Source organism: Delphinapterus leucas, chromosome 5, assembly GCF_059928025.1.
Source record: "Delphinapterus leucas isolate spDelLeu-1000000601 "Yukka" chromosome 5, BTC_Dleu_Yukka2, whole genome shotgun sequence".
NCBI lineage: Eukaryota > Metazoa > Chordata > Mammalia > Artiodactyla > Monodontidae > Delphinapterus > Delphinapterus leucas.
In genome coordinates, this window is record NC_143133.1 from 33,493,641 (window position 1) to 33,513,934 (window position 20,294).

Below are 20,294 nucleotides of genomic sequence, written 5' to 3' on the forward strand. Positions count from 1 at the left end.
AAAGGCCTTCCATGAGTCAGCCCATTCCTACCTCTCCCACAGCATCTCTCATCAGATATCCTTCAAACACATACCCCAATGCCAAATGAAGGTTCTTACATTTCCTGGAATGTGCCTCTCACTCTGGCTTCTGAGGTTTCAGTGCATTTTTCTGTCTGGCCAGGGTGCCCTTTACTTGACTTACTTATCCCTCCGGATTTAGCTAGGCCGCCAGTCCATCACTCTTGCCCACTGAGACATGCTCTCACAATATCCTATCTCAAAACACACCTCTCATCCAATATTGTCTTCATCTGTGGGCCTTCAACATTGACAGGGAATGACATAAATGCCTGTAGCTTCATCTTACTAATGTATCTGCAGTGGCTGGCACAGGATCAGACAGGTAATCGCCCTCAGTATGTAGCTACTGAATGAATGAATCAACTGAACACTACTGAGTCTGTGAAATCTTCCTTGATCCTCACCAGCAGGAAGTAATTCTTCCTCTAAACAGCCTCAACTCTTTATCCTTAACTCTTGCCTACTTTAGAATCCTGGAAGGAATAAGAGACAACCATCTTACCAAATCAGCTCCTCCCAAGCAAGAGTGCATGTGTTACTAATCTCTGTATCTCTGCCAGCCCCTAACTTAGCTCCTTGCCTCTAGTAAACTCTCAAATGTGTGTCAAATAAATGACTAAGTAACTCTACATGTAATTCTACAATTCAATTCTCGATCCTTCCAGTTCCTTTTCCTTGGGTTTGGTAACCAAAGCCCTACTTCACTCAGACATTTGCAAATGAATGTTATTAAAGAAGTGGAAAAGGAATGGTTCAAAAGCACAGATGGTCATCCAATGACAGTTTTTATTTTAGAAATGAATAATCTGAGAAATCTTCTACTACTTCCAATGGGTTTTTTCCAAATGATGGGCATGGTAAACAAAATGTATTTTAAAATACGCTATACCATGGATGCCACCATGGACCCTAGTAAAAATAAAACACTGTTTCAAAGTTCATTTGTATTCTTTATATTGACCATACAATAATAATAGCAAACATTTATCAAGAACTGTTCTGCATGAGGCATTCTCCTTATGGCCAGCAACAATCTTGCCAAGTAGGTTTAAAGATTAGGAAATTGTGGCTCAGAAGATTTAAGTAAAATATCTAGTATGTCATAGTTGGTGAGTCACAGGAACAGGTCCTGAACCCACATCTGTTGGTGACAAAGCCCACATTATACTCTTTGTTATGACCTCCTTAACCTCTGTCATAGCTCTGCTAGTTAATACTATAGCTGATAGTAAATATAAGATACATATGCTTTGGTTTTTTAAGTGTCCCTGAACAGAGAAATTTCTTAACTTTTATTTCTAGAACTATCAATTTTGTTCCCAAGTGATTTTATTAAAATCTCCCCTTAAAAACATTTTCTCTGACATGTCACAGTATCTTCCATCTATCAGTTTAAAGTACATTGTCTTCTTGGCCCCAACTCCGTTAAATAGAATTTCGCATATTTCACCAAAAATTTCCACAGAAGTATCACAAGGGTGATTTGTTAGGTAACACTGTTCACTTCCAAAAATATTTAAAACAAGAAACACTTTACGCACCAAAACAATAGCATGAATACTACGAGGTGCTATTATAACATCTTACATATCTTATACAATAAAAATATTTCTTACCTGATTCTTTCCATGGAGAATTAATGAATATGAGATACAATTCCCTCAGGTTAATGATAGGATGGTGTTAGTAATTTCATTTGGTGGACTTTTTATTTTTATTTTTTGCTTCTTTAAGTATTAAAAACATAAACTGTCCTTTAGGTTAGAATGGAGGTCAATTTATTAGATTCATAAAACAGGAGAAAGGAATTATAAACTGAAAGGGAGAAGTTTAATGTAATAACTGAAATAAAATTATGAACAGAAGAAACACATCTCTAAGGAATATAGTTCCCCACCACCACCAAAAGCAACTCAAAAACACAACTAGTGTTACGCTTTATTAATAACTTTGTAAAGTTATTATTTAGAAGTACTGTATGTCTTTCAAGACATAGATTAGCCAAAATTATTTCAAAAAATATGTTCATCTAACCTTTGAGCTGGCACCTTATCCTGGCTATTCTCTGCCTTAAGACGTAGAAAGCTGCAAAACAAATGTCCAAAAAAAGAAATTCCAGATCTTTTCTCTGTAAGGAGGCTGGACTTGGGTATTTATCAACTTGTTACATTCCCGGAGACTTACACATATGCAACTTTCAGTGCTTTTCTGAAACAAACAAAAAAATCTAGGACATGTTCAAAATAGTAATATTTTAGTCACCATTTTGTCATTAAAAAACATTTTGTAACAAAAATATTAACCAATAATTGAAGTTGTGCTATTCTTTCATAGTTCAAATTCTAAATTAAAGTATTTCAGACCTTTTGTGACACGGTACCTTCCAATCCAATTTTTCATTTTCAGAATATTAATTTTTGGTTCCAAGAGACAGTATCCTTTTATTTAAATGAGTGTTGGACAAAATATCTGAAAAAAATTAAAACTTTTGATAAATTAGTAACCAAGTCTGGTAGTTTTTAAATTGATATATCTTTACTTACCTGTTTCTTACATACTGTGTGTTCCCTTTTCTCTCCAACTTTGCGGAGGAAATATTAAGGTTTTTTTTTCTTTCCTTCCACAGCATTTTCTTCTTGCATGGCTGCTTTGGTTGTCAATAGCAACAAGAATTAGTGTGAAAGCTCAGCCATTTCACTTGAAGATACGTAAATTACCCATTTTAATGAAAGTAAATGGAAGAAACTTGAAACACTACTAGTAATGGTCAGCATTCGACCAACCTAGAGATCCTAGAGGTAAGGGAAGAGATGATTGTATGACTTCTCTTTTGGATTAATGTCTTTCCTCTTTAAAGCATAAAATATGCTTTAAAGAGGAAAGACTTTTAACTTTCCATTTGTGTATTTATTTGTGTAATTTAAAATCAGGTGAATGGAGCCTTCTTTTAGGTAATATTAGAAGAAAATAATTCTAAGTCCAATTTGATTCAATTAAAGTAATAATCTAACTATCGATCCAGAATGATTGCTCTGTACTTTTAAAGGTACACATTACTTTTGCTTGTTAGAGGTTTTTTTGTGTGTTGGTTAGGTTTATAACTTTAAAAGAACTCACCATATCTTGATGTTGATACATTTCTTAAAAAAAAGTAATGAAATATATCAGGCACAATCTAAGCAAAAAGCTGAAAATAAATCAAAGTATAAATTGCAAATTAATTCTGGATCACATATTAAAGAAAACTGTTTATGACTATGGTTATGTATGAGAAGGGAAAAATATAAAAGGATACCGTTTCTTTAATACTCTTTAAATGCCAATTTTGAAAAATCTAATTTATCAAGAAAAAATATTAAATGATTTTAAACAGAGGTAAAACAAGCTAATAAAGAATAGCAAACGTCATTGTTTTCTAAGTAGTTATGTTAGTACCAAGCATCCAACAGTTCTGTATAGTTTATTTTTGTTCATAATATCTTAAGTTGGGTCACATTTCTCTTACTTAACTTAAATCAGCCTTGACACACATAGATTTAGCAAGTTTTATGTTATCAGTATGTATAGCCATTAAGTAAGACTTCTTAGCATGAAATTTTAGCCAATGCCCCATATTCTAAAATTTGCATTTTAAAACTATACAAAACTGCATTTTAAATCAAAGCAATTTTAAACATGGAGAAGATTATTTCCAGAAAGTTTCTGGAATCTATTCTCTATTGACACGTAAGGAAATTTTCATAGGCAACCATCACCACGTTTTTTTGTGAAAGCTGCCAAAAATAAATGCCCTACATGTATTGTTTTGTGGTATAAACCCCACTAAAAAGCACTAAAATAGGATTCATTACTAGCACATAATATAGAAAAATCTGTCCCATTTTTTCCTGATAACCTGCTTCCCGACAGCCACTGTAAAGAGCCACAGCGGTTAACACATGCAATCTCGCCAGCAAAGCCACCTGGTGAGAATTCACAACTGTAGAACTCTCTCTTGCAACTTGTCCCAGACCACTGCTTCAGTTCACCTGAGGGCTCTCAGTGACACTACGCTCTACTGAGGGGTGTCAGTGATTATCAGGCATGGTTAAAGATCATAAGCACCCTAATGATTTTATAAAACTGTGACTAATATAAACCAAAGAAACTGAACTATTCGGGGATGACTTTTCTTGCCTGCTAAACACAGGTTACAGATTTGGAGTCCATCCTGGGCTTTGGACAGAGTTAGGGAAAATGAGGGATAAGAAACCCAAAGGAACTGAGCCTCCTTATTAGCCAAAGGTATCCCTATCTTCTGGCATATCGTCAGACAGTCTCTTAAGCATGATACAGGCACCGCTTTCCAGGTGATAAATGCCAGGTACATAGATGAAAGGGAATGGTCCTCCCTGACACTGTACTTCTACCTTCTAACCCTAATCTCTAGCTAGGAAAAAAGTAACTCTAAGATGTTCTCCATACCCCAACCCTAAATTTCACATATTTCTCATTGTCAAAAAAGTTAATATTAGCCTGGCAAACTCTATTCATAGACAGCTCTCCAACTCTGCATGTTTGTAACACCAACATCCAGGACAACAGATCCCACGCCCACGAATAGCATTTTGAGTAAGAATTTGGATGACCCCAACTTTCAGTCTACTGCTTTATACGCATTAAAGCTATAGCATTCATCAGACCTCAGCACAAGATTAGAGAACAGAAAATTTAACAAATCTACAAATCATTTCTTCATAATTTTATATTTTCTCCCCCAATTTACCTGTTTCAAAAAAACACAATTCTGCCTTAATTAGGAAATAAACTATACAGGGGAATATCCTAATTTTTGGCCATACACAGACACCAAGATGCAATGAACCTTTTAATTCATCAGTAAAAACTCAATTGAGTTTTGATTTAAAAACTCAATCCAAGGGACAAAAGAAATTGAAACCACCATTATCTATATGAAACACCACAAAATATTTATGTAATCAGATGAGCTTGGGACAATTTACCCAGTAGAAACTATTGCCACAGTAAGTTATATAATATAAAATCAACTCTAAACATCCATGTACATTAAAAAAAACACATACACTTAAGCATGAGCTGCAATTTGTGTTTTTCTATTATTTGCTATTTGTTGGCATGAAAGCATTTGACAGATAGTTACCAAGTACCTACAAAATCAACATTAAAATAAAATAGGAGGTAACAAAGGCTTTAGAAAAATATTTTGGGTGGCAGGAAGCTTATGTTCGGAAAATCTATCCAAGGAGTTAGTCTTCTGTGCTAAACACACACCTTTGACCATTTAGGGATTTTTCATAGAAACTGAGTTTGAAAACTCTGATCTATAAAAACAAGGCTAGAGATTTTTGAAAAACAACACTGTTTTTGGCAAAGTAAGCATAAATCCAGAAAGGTCTAATAGTTTCTTCTTTTGTGTACATTAGCACAAATTTAAACTGTGATGACATAGTTCCTAAAAGTTCAGAATAAGTCAGTAATATTTACAAAAGACAACCTTAACCTTGTGATCTGATGATGTTATAATAGGAAAACAATGTCAGTTTTGGAGAATTTATAGCATTAATCTACAGGATGATTAAAGAGATACTAACTAAATGAAGTGTTCAGTTTTAAAATTTATTTGATTCTAGACTATCCTCATGCAAATCACCTACAGCAAATTCTTAGTCTCAGGTTGGCTTTCCCCAGCATCTAACACCTACCAAGGCTGTCTCCAGCCTTTGGTTAATATATGGCAGAAAATGAGGGCTTCTAATTAAATATAATTAGGAGAAAAACTGTTTCTTCTACAAAATCAACTACTATATTGTAAAGCTACGAAACCAATTTGATTATTCATATCTCTTTTTCCTTCTATCACACGTAAGAATAACAAGTTGACTTAACAGTGTTTCATCAGGCTAAGTTAAAACTAAAATTCTTGAGACTATCTATGAAAGAATATGTAATAACACATGGATATCTACACTATTTTACCATACATAATAATACATTATCACATCTAGGCTGTAACGTACTCTTTTATGCTGGCTTTATTAGGAATTTTATTAGTATTTATATTATGACCATAATTATCTCGGCTAGGCACCAGTAGTAATTACGTGATGAAATTGGAAAATGAAGCTTTAGTGCATTAAAATGCACTAAATATAATTAAAAATGCACAAATATAAATTTCTTTATATTTGATATTACTTAACTGAACTCTATACCTTGTAACACACTGATGATTTTTAAGTAACTAGATATACATTTTGAAACCAATTTTCTCTGGTGGATTCCCAGGGATGCACTGTCAATCACATTAGGCCTATGCTACAGTATTTTTCTATAGTCAGCGATTGATATCACTTTGAAATTTTTTCAAGCGAAATTATCTTGGCTACATTCTATTATCTTTGAGAACTGATCATTTATTTATTCTCACAAAGAAATGTAAGATCTTGGCCCTGGCAATGTAAACTCCTCGGCTCCCCTCCAGGTTGATATAGGGTGACAATTCTTGGACAGGTTAGATCCTTGGTTGGTGCTGATCTCTGGGGAAAGGCATTCAAAGTCCCTTTCTCTGTTTCTCCCAAGGAGATGGGGCACTTACTGGATTGGGGCCCTCTCCAGACACATCATGTTGAGCCTTTCTCTTTCTTTTTTTTTTTCTTTTTTTGAGAGAGAGATTCTCCTAGGGCATAGGTATCCCAGAGTTTCAGGTTCCATTGCCAATGGAGCTTCAGGAGTGCATGAGGATTAACCTTTCCTCATACCCCAGTGAAAACAAGTTAAGTTTGTGTCTGGACGGTGACATGAGACTCTGCTTTGAGTCTATTCAGGCCCCAGTGACTTATTTAAAGCAGCCCTCCATGAGATCCAGATGAACTAGAATAAAAACTAAGGGTCTGGGCTTCCCTGGTGGCGCAGTGGTTGAGAGTCTGCCTGCCGATGCAGAGGACACAGGTTCGTGCCCCGGTCCAGGAAGATCCCACACACCACGGAGTGGCTGGGCCTGTGAGCCATGGCCGCTGAGCCTGCGCATCTGGAGCCTGTGCTCCTCAACGGGAGAGGCCACAACACTGAGAGGCCCGTGTACTGCAAAAAAAAAACCCCAAAAAACTAAGGGTCATTTGGGCTCCTTTGCACACCTATAACAATCAGGAGCTTTGGGGAAATGAGCACTGGTCAAAGATTTTGTTGTTCCTGGGCTCACTGGCCCTTACTCCAAGTAACAGCATAAGTAGGATAAATGATGCCTGGAAGCCACGTTTGTGCCTCACCTCTTACCCCAAGTTATAATTTGCATGAAAATGAGTAAGTACATACAAAATGGTAATGACTTTTTATACTGATATTCAATGAACACAAAAATAATAACTCATACAAAATTGATACAAAAAATTCTCCCACTGATTTCCCACAGAGCCTCCTAATACTGGATCCTAGGAGACACCTATCTGTATTCCATTCCCAATGCCTCTGGGTACCAATTCCATCAACTGCTGACTGATTTTTAAAATGCATGGGCTGAAAAAAACAGAAAAGAAAAAATATATGGACTAGCTTTTAATTAATATTACAGCAAACTTGACATTGTCAGAGGTCCTAACTTGACACTGTCTTTTGTCTAACCTGGAATTGTCCACCCAAAGCCCTGTACTATACAGTTCACCCATCACTGCTAGATATTCAGGGCTGAATCAAGCTGAGTCATCAGAAAGCTAAGTATGTATAACGTCTCTGAAGCTGCTTGTAAAATAGTTTTCTATGAACTGCAGCTCTAGAGTAAGGGTCTCCTCTTAGGTTGGAGGCTCTTCTATGGAACAGCTTTACAAAACCACCACTTGCTTCATGATAAAAACGTTGCTGTAGCCCCTTCCACTCCATCATTCAACCCCACTCTCTGAAGACCACATGAAAGTCTTTTTTCAGTACTATATGTGGGAAAAGCCATAATTTCCCCAAATAACTGGCTTGATTTTTCCCTAACAAACAACATGAATTATATAAGCAATGAAACTTCCCTTTTTCCTTTGGCTAGCAGCAACTAAGAGCTAAATTATGAAACATTAATTTAAATCCTATGGCTTACATATCTGCACTTATTAACTCGCCTCCCATCTTATCTTTTATTCTATCCTTTTTTCTTCCTCTAGCCATTGTTAATTCTATCTTCCTATTTTACTGCATTCATTCCTGGAAGCCACTTCACATCCTTTCCCACACAAGGTAGGGCATAAAAACATAGAAATAAATCCATTCTATTCGTCTTTTAAGGTATCTTCTAAGGAATCAAAAATAGAAAATGACTGAATGGAAGGTTTCCACTCTGTATTATCCGTGACTTAATCACCTTTAAGTTACATATTTCATGTAAGAAAATTTATAAAAATAAAATGAGAGCTCTTCAACAACTGTACTTACATAAAAATAGGATGACTCTCTCTCCCATATCTGTATGTATATAACAGTGATGATGAATGTGTAAAGATATTCACTACAGCATATTTTGTAAAAACAAAATATTGAAAACCACCTAAATGTACACAAATAGGGGATTTTTTAATTAATTAATTTAAAATTAATTATGGTACATCCCTATTTAAAAGACATATGATACACCCATATTTAAAAGAATGAGTCAGGGGCTTCCCTGGTGGCACAGTGGTTGAGAGTCCGCCTGCCCATTCAGGGGACGTGGGTTCGTGTCCCGGTCCAGGAGGATCCCACATGCGGCGGAGCGGCTGGGCCCGTGAGCCATGGCCGCTGAGCCTGCGCGTCCAGAGCCTGTGCTCCGCAACGGGAGAGGCCACAGCAGTGAGAGGCCCGCATACCGCAAAAAATTTTTTTAAATAAATAAATAAAATAAAAGAATGAGTCAGGTTTACATGAATTGATAAGGACTAGCCTCCCAAATGTAATATTACATGAAAAAAGAAGGTACAGACTAGTTTTACTTCATGCCATCATTTTATGAAAAAGGAAAATTTTGGAAATGCCTAGAAATCTCTGCAAAGATTAACAGGGAACAGTGGTGGCCTGCTGGAGGCTGGAACTAGGTGTCAGGAAAACAAAGTTAGAAAGACTTACCTTCACTGCCTTCTCTCTCTCCCAATCTGGTTCTTTTAATTTTTAACTTATGCATGCATTTCTTAATTTTTAAAAATAAGATGACTTAAGATATAATTGGAATAAGGATTAGAATAACTAATGGAAATGATATGCCCCTACAGTTCTTTTTTTTTTTCCTCCTTTGGCCATGCCGCGTGGCTTGTGGGATCTTAGTTCCCCGACGAGGGATTGAACCCGGGTCCTCGGCAGTAAAAGTGCAGAGTCCTAACCACTGGACCGCCAGGAAAGTCCCACCCCTACAGTTTCAAAGTCACTTTTTAAAAGTATTTTGGTACAATAGTTTAATATTTCCTGAAAATACTCATGTCATAGCAGGTGTCCCAAAAAACTTTATTCAGGTATCAAAATTCTACATACTCCTCCCTAACAGGTAATGGGTCTAGTAAAAAAGCAAACACTCTATACATAGCTGTAAGAATTACGGCTGAACTATAAACATAATAAAAGGTCAACGAATTAAGCAATTCCTAAAAGAATGTATGAGTCTTTCTTATAAGTAAAAAGGACCTCACATCCATAAAGAGTAGATAACTGACAGGCAGGACGCCAGGTGGGGATCCTGGCTAACGGACAACCTCACCCCATCCTCCCAACCAGTTGCCTCTAGTCCAAGATTAAACAGATGAAAAATGGGGGCAGAGGGACCTTCACTGACTTATCAGAGGGGTTTTTTGGGAAAAAAGTAGGGATTAGAGCATCCTAGAGTCAAGCAACAGATCAGATTCTGGATGTGGAATTCCCAGAGCCTTAAGTCAGCATTGCATCCAGTCTTTCGTTTACCTGCTTACTACCAAGGAAGAAACCATTGGTAACCCGGTCCAAATTACAACTGTATATGTCATTTGACCACATATAAAAGTTATCTTGAAAAACAATATTTTTTTCAATGTATGTTTAAGGTTGCTTATTTTAGAATTATGTTAGCAAAAGATCAGAATCAACATAAATGTCCACCAATAAGAAACTGGTTAACAAATTATGGTACAGCCATACAGTGGAATGCTACACGTCCATAAAAAAGTGAGCAGGCTCTTCATGTGCTGATAAAGAAAGTCTTTCAAGATGCAGTTTTAGGAAAAAGAGGGTAAAATGGTGTATATAGCATGCTATATATAAGAATATATATATATATATATATATATAAAGATATATAAGAATTTACCCATAAGTATGTAAAGTACTTCTGAAAGGTATACAAAAACCTGGTAACATTTACTGCTCTAAGGAGGGGTATTTGAGGCGATGAACGCATCTTCTCTTATAAAATAAATAAATATTTTTAAAAGACTGATGGGAGGGCTTCCCTGGTGGCACAGTGGTTGAGAGTCCGCCTGCTGATGCAGGGGACATGGGTTCGTGCCCCGGTCCAGGAGGATCCCACATGCCGCGGAGCGGCTGGGCCCATGAGCCATGGCCGCTCAGCCTGCGTGTCCGGAGCCTGTGCTCCGCAACGGGAGAGGCCACAACAGTGAGAGGCCCACATACCGCAAAAAAAAAAAAAAAAGGCTGAGGGGAAAAAATTTTAAACCTGCACAAAATCGGTGGGAAAGGGGCAAAAGTATCTGTTATGGCAGTGGGGGAGGGGAGGAGTGATGAGGATTAGACCATTATAACCCTTCTCTCGTTCCCTTTCATCTCCCCCGTGATGAAGGCGCAGCCCCTGTGATGAATATCTTCCATTACTCACTGAAGGAAACTGCAGGGAATCACTCAGCATCTCTGGATTTGCTTTAAAAGCAAGCAATTGATTCAACCGACTGAAAATGCGGGGAGATGCAAGAGGGAAGAGATATGGGAAATAGGTATATGTATAACTGATTCACTTTGTTATAAAGTAGAAACTAACACACCATTGTAAAGCAATTATACTCCAATAAAGATTAAAAAAAAAAAAGAAAATGCATATAACATGAATTCTACGGATGAAAACCACCATTACCATTGCTACAGAATGGGGTGGGGGAAGCACACCTACATTTTCCAAAGCTTATCAAAAAGTTTCCCAGTAGCAAAGTGCTGTTTCTGGGCTGGAAGCGGCTCCTCAGGACCAGGTGTACGCACACGTGCGCTTTCAGGTAGCATCTCCTTGTGGCAGGTATGTGAGGGCAGACGGAGCAGCTGAAGCCCACTGAAGGGCTTCCCTTGATTTGACCTGACCTCCCAGCCTGAGAAGTGCTAAAATCTTCTAGTCTGTAAAGGTTAAGACCTTCCCAGATTAATTTATGAGGGGATCTAAGGAAATTAGTAGCTCTCAACAGTATGATATAAAGATCAGTACTAATGCGGGGAAAGAATGAAGGAACAAGGTAATTTCTGTGAACCTTAACTTTCAAGACGACACATACTCCAAAACTACCTACGGAAAAAGGTCAAACTTCTTCAACACTGATTCTAGTTTGGAATCTGCATTCCAAGACCACTTGAAGTCACCCAAAGTACATGCTGTTCTTAACCTTTTCATGGAAAGTGGCGGTTGGATAATCTTAATCAAAAAACTGACTTGCTAAGGATTTGGAGATTCAGGTTTAGCGCTGAACGTAGTTATAAGACTGTCCACTGCTTTGCATTTATTCCTACCTCAAAAAATAAAACATGAGATTTTGCATTCTCACCCCAAAATCAGAGGAGGAAGCTGATAAACATTAAGACAGTGAAGCGTGCTCAGCTCCATTAAGCTGGCCTGGGACCTGCTGGCAATCTTCAACACGGCTCTGAGCAGCACAACCTGCCTTGAGATTCCCAGTTACTCCTGGAGCATGTACAGCTGTATGGATATAAAAACCTGCTTCATCTATAAAATGCTGATTCATGGCCAGTGGAGGTTGCCATGGTTGTTCACTACTAATGGAAAGGCACTCACTAGGAACAGTAGGGGAACACTATGTGTGGCCTTCAAAGTCACTTCCAGGGATTTCCTTGGTGGCACAGTGGTTAAGAATCCGCCTGCCAATGCAGGGGACATGGGTTTGTGCCCTGGTCTGGGAAGATCGCACATGCCATGGAGCAACTAAGCCCGTGCGCCCCAACTACTGAGCCTGTGCTCTAGAGCCCGCAAGCCACAAATACTGAGCCCGAGTGCCACAACTACTGAAGCCTGTGTGCCTAGAGCCCGTACTCTGCAACAAAGAGAAACCCTCACAATGAGAAGCCCGCACACTGCAATGAAGAATATCCCTCACCCCCTGCAACTACAGAAAGCCTGTGCCCAGCAACGAAGAACCAATGCAGCCAAAAATAAATAAAATAAATTTAAAAAATTTTTTTAAAAAGTCACTTCCAATATTTCTTGTTTACTCTTAACTATTTTAAAGAAAGTACTCAAAATCCAAAAAATCAAAGAAGAGTGTAATCTATATACTTTTGTGACTAGGGACAGGAAATCAATGACCGACATAGGGAGCAAAAATTAAAAAATCATGTTCCTTTTAAGAGGCCGATTTCTGAACCCAGATATGAATAAGGAATGAAATATGAAGTGAACATTTAAATGTTTCACTTACCAAATCAAAATTCTCTGCTTAAACTAATAACCATTTCATTTGAAATACAGAAATAAATAATTCAATGCTTTGTTCATCATTCTTTCTAGTGGTCCACGATCATTAGCCATAACATACATTATCCAAGTGAAATTATTTGACAACTCCAAAACAGTTTCAGAATGAATTACTGTTTCTCAGTCCTTAAGTTGCACTAACCTATAAGTTTATCTAGCGCTGATAAAAATCCAGAATTTTCACTTTACATGGCAATTGTACAGTTGTAGCCTTTACTAACTTCAGAGAGGAGGGAGGAGAAAATGAGGTTTAGAACTAATAAAGCAAAGCAAACTCTAGGAGTAGGTTTCACTTCTCACCAAAATCTCCAAAGAAACATAACAAAACACCTGCATTTTGCCTGGTCTTAAGGAAAAGTGATACAAAACCATCCTAATTTATATAAATTCTTTCAAAAACCACAAATTGCTCAATGACAGCCAAAGAACTCAGGAACTGAACAGCTTTGTTGAAACCTAGAACTAGTTGTATTTTGAGTTTTTCTTCATACCTTTACAAAGTGCTTTCAACAGAAACACTATTGTTATAGCCACATATAGAGCCAAATGTCCAAGTAAAGTAAACAGAAAGACAACCATACAGAAATGCAATATCTAGATCCTATATACCCTTTTCAATATTAAGTAAGTTCTCAGATGGGGTTTAGAGCTGCAGGGCACCTTAGAAATCCACTTGTAAAATAAGAAAACTGCAGCTGAGAAATGTTAAATAGCTAATCAGGTACAAAAGTCAGGGCTCCACTCAGCTGTCCCAAATTGTGTAGTGCTTTTAGTTAAGAACTGTTTCCACGGAATACATGGCTTTTTAAAATCAGATATACAAACCCTGAGAAACCTTTATTACAGAGATCTCCACTTGAGTAGAGAAATTGTTAAAATAATTAAAATGAAATGTGCCATTAACAAGATGGAAAAGTTAAGGAAGTTAAATAGAATAACTACAGAGCAAGAAACAAGTATTTTGTGATAATCTAAGTGATTAAGGCGCTGTGTGCTGTAAATATGGAAGCATCGGTGTGTTATAAACATATTAAGAAATTTCCCGTTTACAATCAAGAGCCATATCAATAGTCAATAAAGGTAAAGCCCAAGACAATTAACTGGAAAACCCAATTTTGAATTCTCAACATGTAGAGATCCGTTTATAAGTCAAGAACACAGAACAAAGAATCAAAGGATAGAAAGAAGGTACGGGGATGATCTCTAAAAGAACAATGAAAACATAACCTGCCTATGTCTGGAATAGGTCATGCGTTCCCCAGTGGGGCGGGAATATTGGGTGGCACAGGCGGGAGGCAGAAGGACAGCTCCTGTGCCTGTTTGGGTAGCAGCTCTGGTCCTTCCTTCCTCAGTCCCAGAGGGAAGGGCGGGAAGTCTGGCTGAACACAGCTTTGCGGGTGGACTTGGTGAGGCAGGAGAGAGGCTGGGCAACGCAAGCCCCCTGCCATGTCCGTTGTCCTCTCCCAACAAGTCCATGGAAAGGGGGGCAGCAAGTGAAAATGAAATGCAGCATGTTTTGTGTAAATACATATACTCGACTCACACAATATTGAGTCAATATGTCTCACATATGCTCAACCAAATGGAGGTAAACACTCACCCATGGTTAAGTGCTCTAGGGTGTGAGACCCGACAAACAGTACGATGAGGGTATGGTCTCCCCCAACTTACACATCTTCTAAGGGATAAATTGGGAGCTTCTACATGCAGGTGGGAACAGTTTCCTTTTGCTTTGCTGTGCTGATTTGAAGGAAAATTCCAAAGTGAATCATTCAGAAAAACGAGAACCAGGGCACTTTTGCTAAGGAAGGGAGAATGCGCCTCATGGGAAAAAGAACTCTGAGATTATCTAAGGGTCAGGAAGGCAAAAACATTTTTCACATTAGATTTCCCAGAAGCTGTTTGGAATTTTTATAGGTAATCCATTACCAGATGTAACTGTTAAAGAATAGCAAGGTACTTTCCTTGAATAAATATAGTGACAAAGGTTTTCATTTCACAAAAGGTTTCTTTAAAAACTAATCAGGACTTTTCCATTTGTCCCCGACAAGCCTCGTTTTGCCGCCATTCTTCCTTCCCACTCTGAGGTGACCACATTCCTCTACCTGTTTACAGCAAAACAAAAACAGGGGGATCTCTGAACTGGCAAGAGACTTTTGGACCATCTGAGGTTCTGCAAAAATAAAACACAGACAAGGCAGCATCCATCTGTGAACTCATTTTTACAACTCTGCCATCTGTAATATTAATGGTAAAGATCCATCTGGCCCTTTTTAGTTTAAAGGCATTTTGTTTTATTGCAACACAGAACCTTGGAACCATTTTTTTATTTCAGCAGTATAAATGCAAAAATGAATATATCATGCCTAAAGAACAAAGAATCTGATAGCATGGGTATGTCCCATCCCAGAACACTGTCAGTAGCAGTAGTCCTTTATATTTCTTTAATTTCACCAAACACACATAACAGTGTTTACTCTGTGCCAGTAGTTTTACGTGCTTTACAAATCATAACTTACTTAAGCCGTGTTGTGGTCCTAGGAGGTATTGTACTACTTTAGATCCATTTTAGTGACGAGGAAAATGAAGCACAGAGGGACTGAATAACCTGATCAAGGTCACACAGCTAATAAGAGGTGGAACTAATTTAAACCCAGGCAATCTAGCTCCAGAGTCCACGTTCCCTCCATTATGCTGCCTCTCAAACTTCCACCAAATCTAAGGTAAACTGTGATTTGTGCAGGATCACCTTACGCATTTATTACCATTTCAGTAATTACCTCATGCCATGTTGTAGCTTCCACAGATTCAGTAACAGGAAGGAAAAGATAAGTACTATCCAATACTATATTTGACCACTGTGCAGTCTTTTAGAAACAAAATGAAGGTATAGAAAATAATAGAATAGTGTCCCATATCTGCTGGGAAAGCTACTGTGCAGAAAGTGGAATGCTAGGAAATCACTTGGATGTTTAAGTTTTGTAAAGCCACTGGACCTTTCAAAGGTCTTTAAACTCATTCAAATTCAGAACTGCCAAGCCAGTGTATATTAGAGAAAATTTAATTCCGAGGTAAAGAGACATAAAACAGCTCCTAGAGGTTCTTTCTGGGGAATTCCGCAGGTGATGAACCTCTAAGAGATCGAGTTTTCTCCGAGGAATTCTTTTAGCACATCTGGCAGAGTGCAAATATACTCCTCCGCGTGCTTCTGCCGACTGCCCTGACACGCTGCCTTCATGGAAGGTGTACTCCACTGAGCTCAGGGCACTGTGCCAGGCAGTCTTGTCCTGGGCGGGGCTGGCGGCCTGTGCACACCCAAAGGCACTGCAACATTTGCTTTGGGAGTGTCCTGAAAATTAAGGCAGTGAAGGAGGAGAAAACTGTCTCCCTTCCTGCAAAGAAACTACTTATTTTTTATTCAGGAGAGATGTGTGTATTGGGTCAAGAGAAGAATCCTCTCTTCACCCTTTGCTTATCAACACCGGATTGCTCTTCAAATTCCACACCTGTGGCCTCCAGCTGTGCAAATACCTCTGGCCCTGTGGCATAAGACTTTATTTCACCAGGTATCATTCTTCTTTTTTGACCATCTCCCCTTAAAAACAACGGGAATAGACCAACCAGTGGGAGCACAGAACCTTTACCTAGTTCTTTTGTTTACTGAAAACTGAAGTTACCACCACCTGCCTTTATAAAAAGCAGCAATGACCCAACTGTGCAAAAAGTCTGGCCCAGTGGCTTGCAGGGAGCAGGTAGACAAACTTTAGTCCCCTTTACCTTTCCATCCCTAACCAGAGAGGTCAACCTGGGACTGTCACTCTCCCTCCTTCACAAAGTTAAGGACAGACATCATGCACAGTTCTCAAAGACTGAAATAGCTGAGGGAGTGCCTAGCTTTCCAAACTGGAATCTACCTGATTCCTCATCCTGCCAGCACTTCTCTAAGGCAGGCTCCTCCCTTTCCAGCTCCAGACTTAACTATCCTTCCCTATTTCTCTAAGCCCCTTTCTCATCAGCAGTAAACACTGGGATATATGGCACCCAACTCAGTTCCCACTATCTAACCAGACACGCCAACCTCGTGCTCCAAAGATATCCCAGAAATTTACTTGGTAGTTTGTGGATTCTTTTGTTAGGGAGAGGGGGATAAAATGTTAAGATCCAGATAAAATGCTGGGAATGAATTTCTCAAACTTCTGGGATGTGGCTCTGACTTCTACCATTAAAATACCCATTTGTGATCATGTAAAATTAAAAATCAGTGTTCTGATTGGGTACTTATTACGTGATGTTGATTACTCATGGAACTTAAAGATGATGGGGTTTTTTCCAGAGGTATTATTGGATTATACTGGGTGGTCCATTTAGAAGCCAGTCAATACCATCTCACTTCAAAAAAAAGGTTTACAAATAGGCCAGTTTATACAACAGTCATGGTAAGGAATTTATAAGTGCTACAAGGTTCAGAGTTTATTTAGTGTAAATACAGTCTAGACTCACTATCTTACTCCCACCTCAGGGCCCAGAGCAAAGGGAAGAGTAAGCCTGATGGGAAAACAAGAGCTGGAGGTATGGGGGACAAAAGCTAAACCGAGCATCCTAGGTGGCTCTCTGTGAATAACAAAACTGGCACCTTCCTACAGGTGGCTCAGGTTGGAAAGTGGCAGAATAAGAGGTCAGGGACTGCAGATTCCGTCAGAACCACACCACCAAGCCTCGCTCAGGAAAGAGCCCTCCGACGTGCAGAGCGAAGCCATGACGGATGGTGGACAGCCCGCCCTCAAAGGAAGCTGAAGTCCCAGGGGTGATACTCACGCTGACACTGTCCCCAGGACCGGCGGGCCCAGGCCCAGCAGCAGTCAATCCTCCCACCATAACGACACAGGCCAATGGATGACACTATTTGCCTGGGCCACCTACCAAACAAAAAGATTCGAATTAAATAAAGACACTTTCGAAATTAAAAATAATTTCCTCTTTGTTATTACTTTGGAAAAAATTTTAATCACACCCAAAAACTTTCTATGAACTCCTTCATGCCTGAAGAAATAAAACAATAACACACCTTCAGGGAAATAGTTCTGCCATGATCTAATTTCAAACATCAGACAAATGCAGATACAACCGCCCAAGAGTAGGGGGGTGGGGAAGGGAGGGGAAGAGCCTTTCTTACAAGGAAAGAGCACCAGCTAAAACCAAGAATTCTCAAGGCTGCCACTCATAGGATGGTTTCTGAAGCTTGAAATAAAACAGATTCCTCAAAGGCCCACACCTGTTCCTGAGAGGAAAGTCAGTTTTGACTGATACACTGTAAACTGAAAAGTATTAAGTAAGACATGTCAAAGCAGAAAGAAAAATGTTTTCTGCCTTATATAACAGGTACATGTGGGAAGGAGAAGGAAGGGAGGTTTCTCAAAATCAAATGAAACAGAACTCTTTGCCAGGCATGACTCTTCTTCAGAAAAAGTTCCCAGAAAATAATGTACTTGAGGAAGAAGACTAAATAAAACCAAGGAGAGTTTAAAGTGTAGCTAACATCTCAAGTGTCCTTGTGGTTTGAAACTTTCCTGCATCAACTATTCGTGTTACCGTCCTCTCTAATGTAAATAAGGACTAAAGCAAGCACTCGATTTCAGGATAAGATTTACTACCAGATTCCACTTTGACACCTTATTTGGTAAATCGGTTCGTTGTTTAGATTCACACCTACCTCAATGACATTTTCCCCCTAGAGGATCAATATTTTAAGTGTCTGTTTTAGACATCTTTTTAAGGCTGTATGGAAATCTTATACATAATCATGTGATGTATTTCTTGTTGCAAATATGTGTGCAAAGAAACGCACAACAGACACGAATGTGGGCAAATAATTACTTTAATAAAACAGCCTCTGGCCGCTACCCACGTTTTTTTTAGCTCCCTAATCTTTTCAATTCCCCTTCCTTTCATCTCCCCCTTATGCCCCCAAGCCCAAAGGACAAATAACCACGAACTTTCCATTTCCTCCAACCAGGTGGTAAACCAGCGGCTGCGCTTCTTCTCTTCAGCGCTCCACTGGCTTCCCTCCGTTCCTTCCAGGTAGAAGAAAACCAATCAATTGTGGAATTGATTCGTTCCAAGATTGCAGGAAAAACAGGTGCGGCAGTCTTTCCGGCTGCGCGGGCTCGGGAGTGTGGGTGCCGGTCGTTGCCTGAGGGCGACTGCAGGGCGGTGTGACCCAAGTTAAAAACTCTCCTGGCTGCTCCTGCCTGGTTTCGGGGTGAGTCTGGTCTGCAGTTGCGCCGAGGTGGGGTAACCGAGCACGCCCTCCCTACACACACAGACACACACAGAGAGAGACACACGCAGACACACACACACACACACACACACACAGTCGCGGGAACACACACACACACACACACACACACACACACACACACACACACACACACACACACACACACACACACACACACACACACAGTCGCGGGAACCGATCCGGCGATGGGGAAGAGGGCTCCGCGCGCAGAGGCGGGAGGAGAGGCTGAGTGACAAGGGAGCGGAGCACAGCCTTGCGTTGTTGGAACCTGTCAGAGCACGCAGGAGTCAGGCTCGCCCTAAGTCTCGGGAGCTGTGTGTGCGTACAGACACACAGACACCACACAGACACACGCACGCACGCAAAGTTCCCCACCCCCGCCAAGGAAACCAAGTGGGGAGGCAAACAGGTCCCTCCCTGAAAGCCCAGTCGCTTCCTCTCCCCACCCTTTGTGTGAGCTGCCCTGACAGCTCCCAGCCGGGATTTGGCCCCGACCACCTAGAAGTTTCCCCACTGCAGAGCTGTCTAAACCAAGAGCGAGAGTTTCCCAGGCAAGAGATGTCCCGCGCGTCACCTCCTCTGGGGCGGCTAACCCGCACCCTCAGAACCCAGACGCCCGGCTCGAGCCACCCCTCTCTCCCAGCCCTCTTTGCCGAGCCGTGGGTGGGCGGCTCGCGCCGCCGCGCAGCCTCTCCCGGGGAGCCGCGGCCGGGTTCCCGGACTCGCAGGGGGCGCGCCCTCCAGGCCTCGGGCAGCCACTGGTAGAGAGGGCGGCTCGACGGCTCTCCTCCCGCCGAGGCTGTGCGGTGGCCCAACTTCTGGAGCGAGAGCAGAGAGGGGGAACCCCAGGGCGGTGTGAAATTAGCGCTGCAACGAGCAGGAGAGGGCGCCCCGGGGCCCGACTCACCTCCCGTCGAACTCCGCGGCCGCCTGCAGATAGAGCGAGGACCCGAGCACCAGCGCCAGGAGGAAATCCATGTTGGGCGACGAGTCCCGCGCGGCGGCTCAGCTGCGCGCAGCGAGCAGGCTGGGGGTGCTGGGCTCGCAGGAGAGGCGCGTTCGTCTCCCCTGAGGAGCTGCGGCAGCCGGGAACCCCTGCGGCCGCCGCGGCTACTGCTGCCGCTCTCGGAGGAGGGCGGCGCGGCGCGCAGCCGGAGCAGGTCTGCGCGCGGCGTCCCGAGCCCCCTCCGGCTCCCTCCCCGAGAGGGGAGGTGCTGCAGGGGAAGCTGCGCCGCC

General features: G+C 40.7%; 1 protein-coding gene across 7 annotated transcripts in view; it reads right to left on the reverse strand.

Moving 5' to 3' along the window:
• NPNT (nephronectin) overlaps positions 1–20,127 on the reverse strand; it is a 77,560-nt gene extending 57,433 nt beyond the window's left edge. For 5 of the 7 annotated variants that reach the window (XM_089911605.1, XM_089911607.1, XM_089911606.1 and 2 more), the window contains exons 1-3: positions 19,966–20,127; positions 17,573–17,673; positions 2,098–2,148 (exon numbers count right to left, since the gene is read on the reverse strand). In XM_089911605.1, the coding sequence (XP_089767731.1) occupies positions 2,098–2,148; positions 17,573–17,673; positions 19,966–20,036 (223 nt within the window). In that variant the 5' untranslated portion in view covers positions 20,037–20,127. The remainder of the gene's footprint in view (positions 1–2,097; positions 2,149–17,572; positions 17,674–19,965) is intronic. The other 2 variants (XM_022567077.2, XM_022567078.2) reach the window with 1 other exon arrangement.
• Positions 20,128–20,294: the final 167 nt, after the last annotated feature.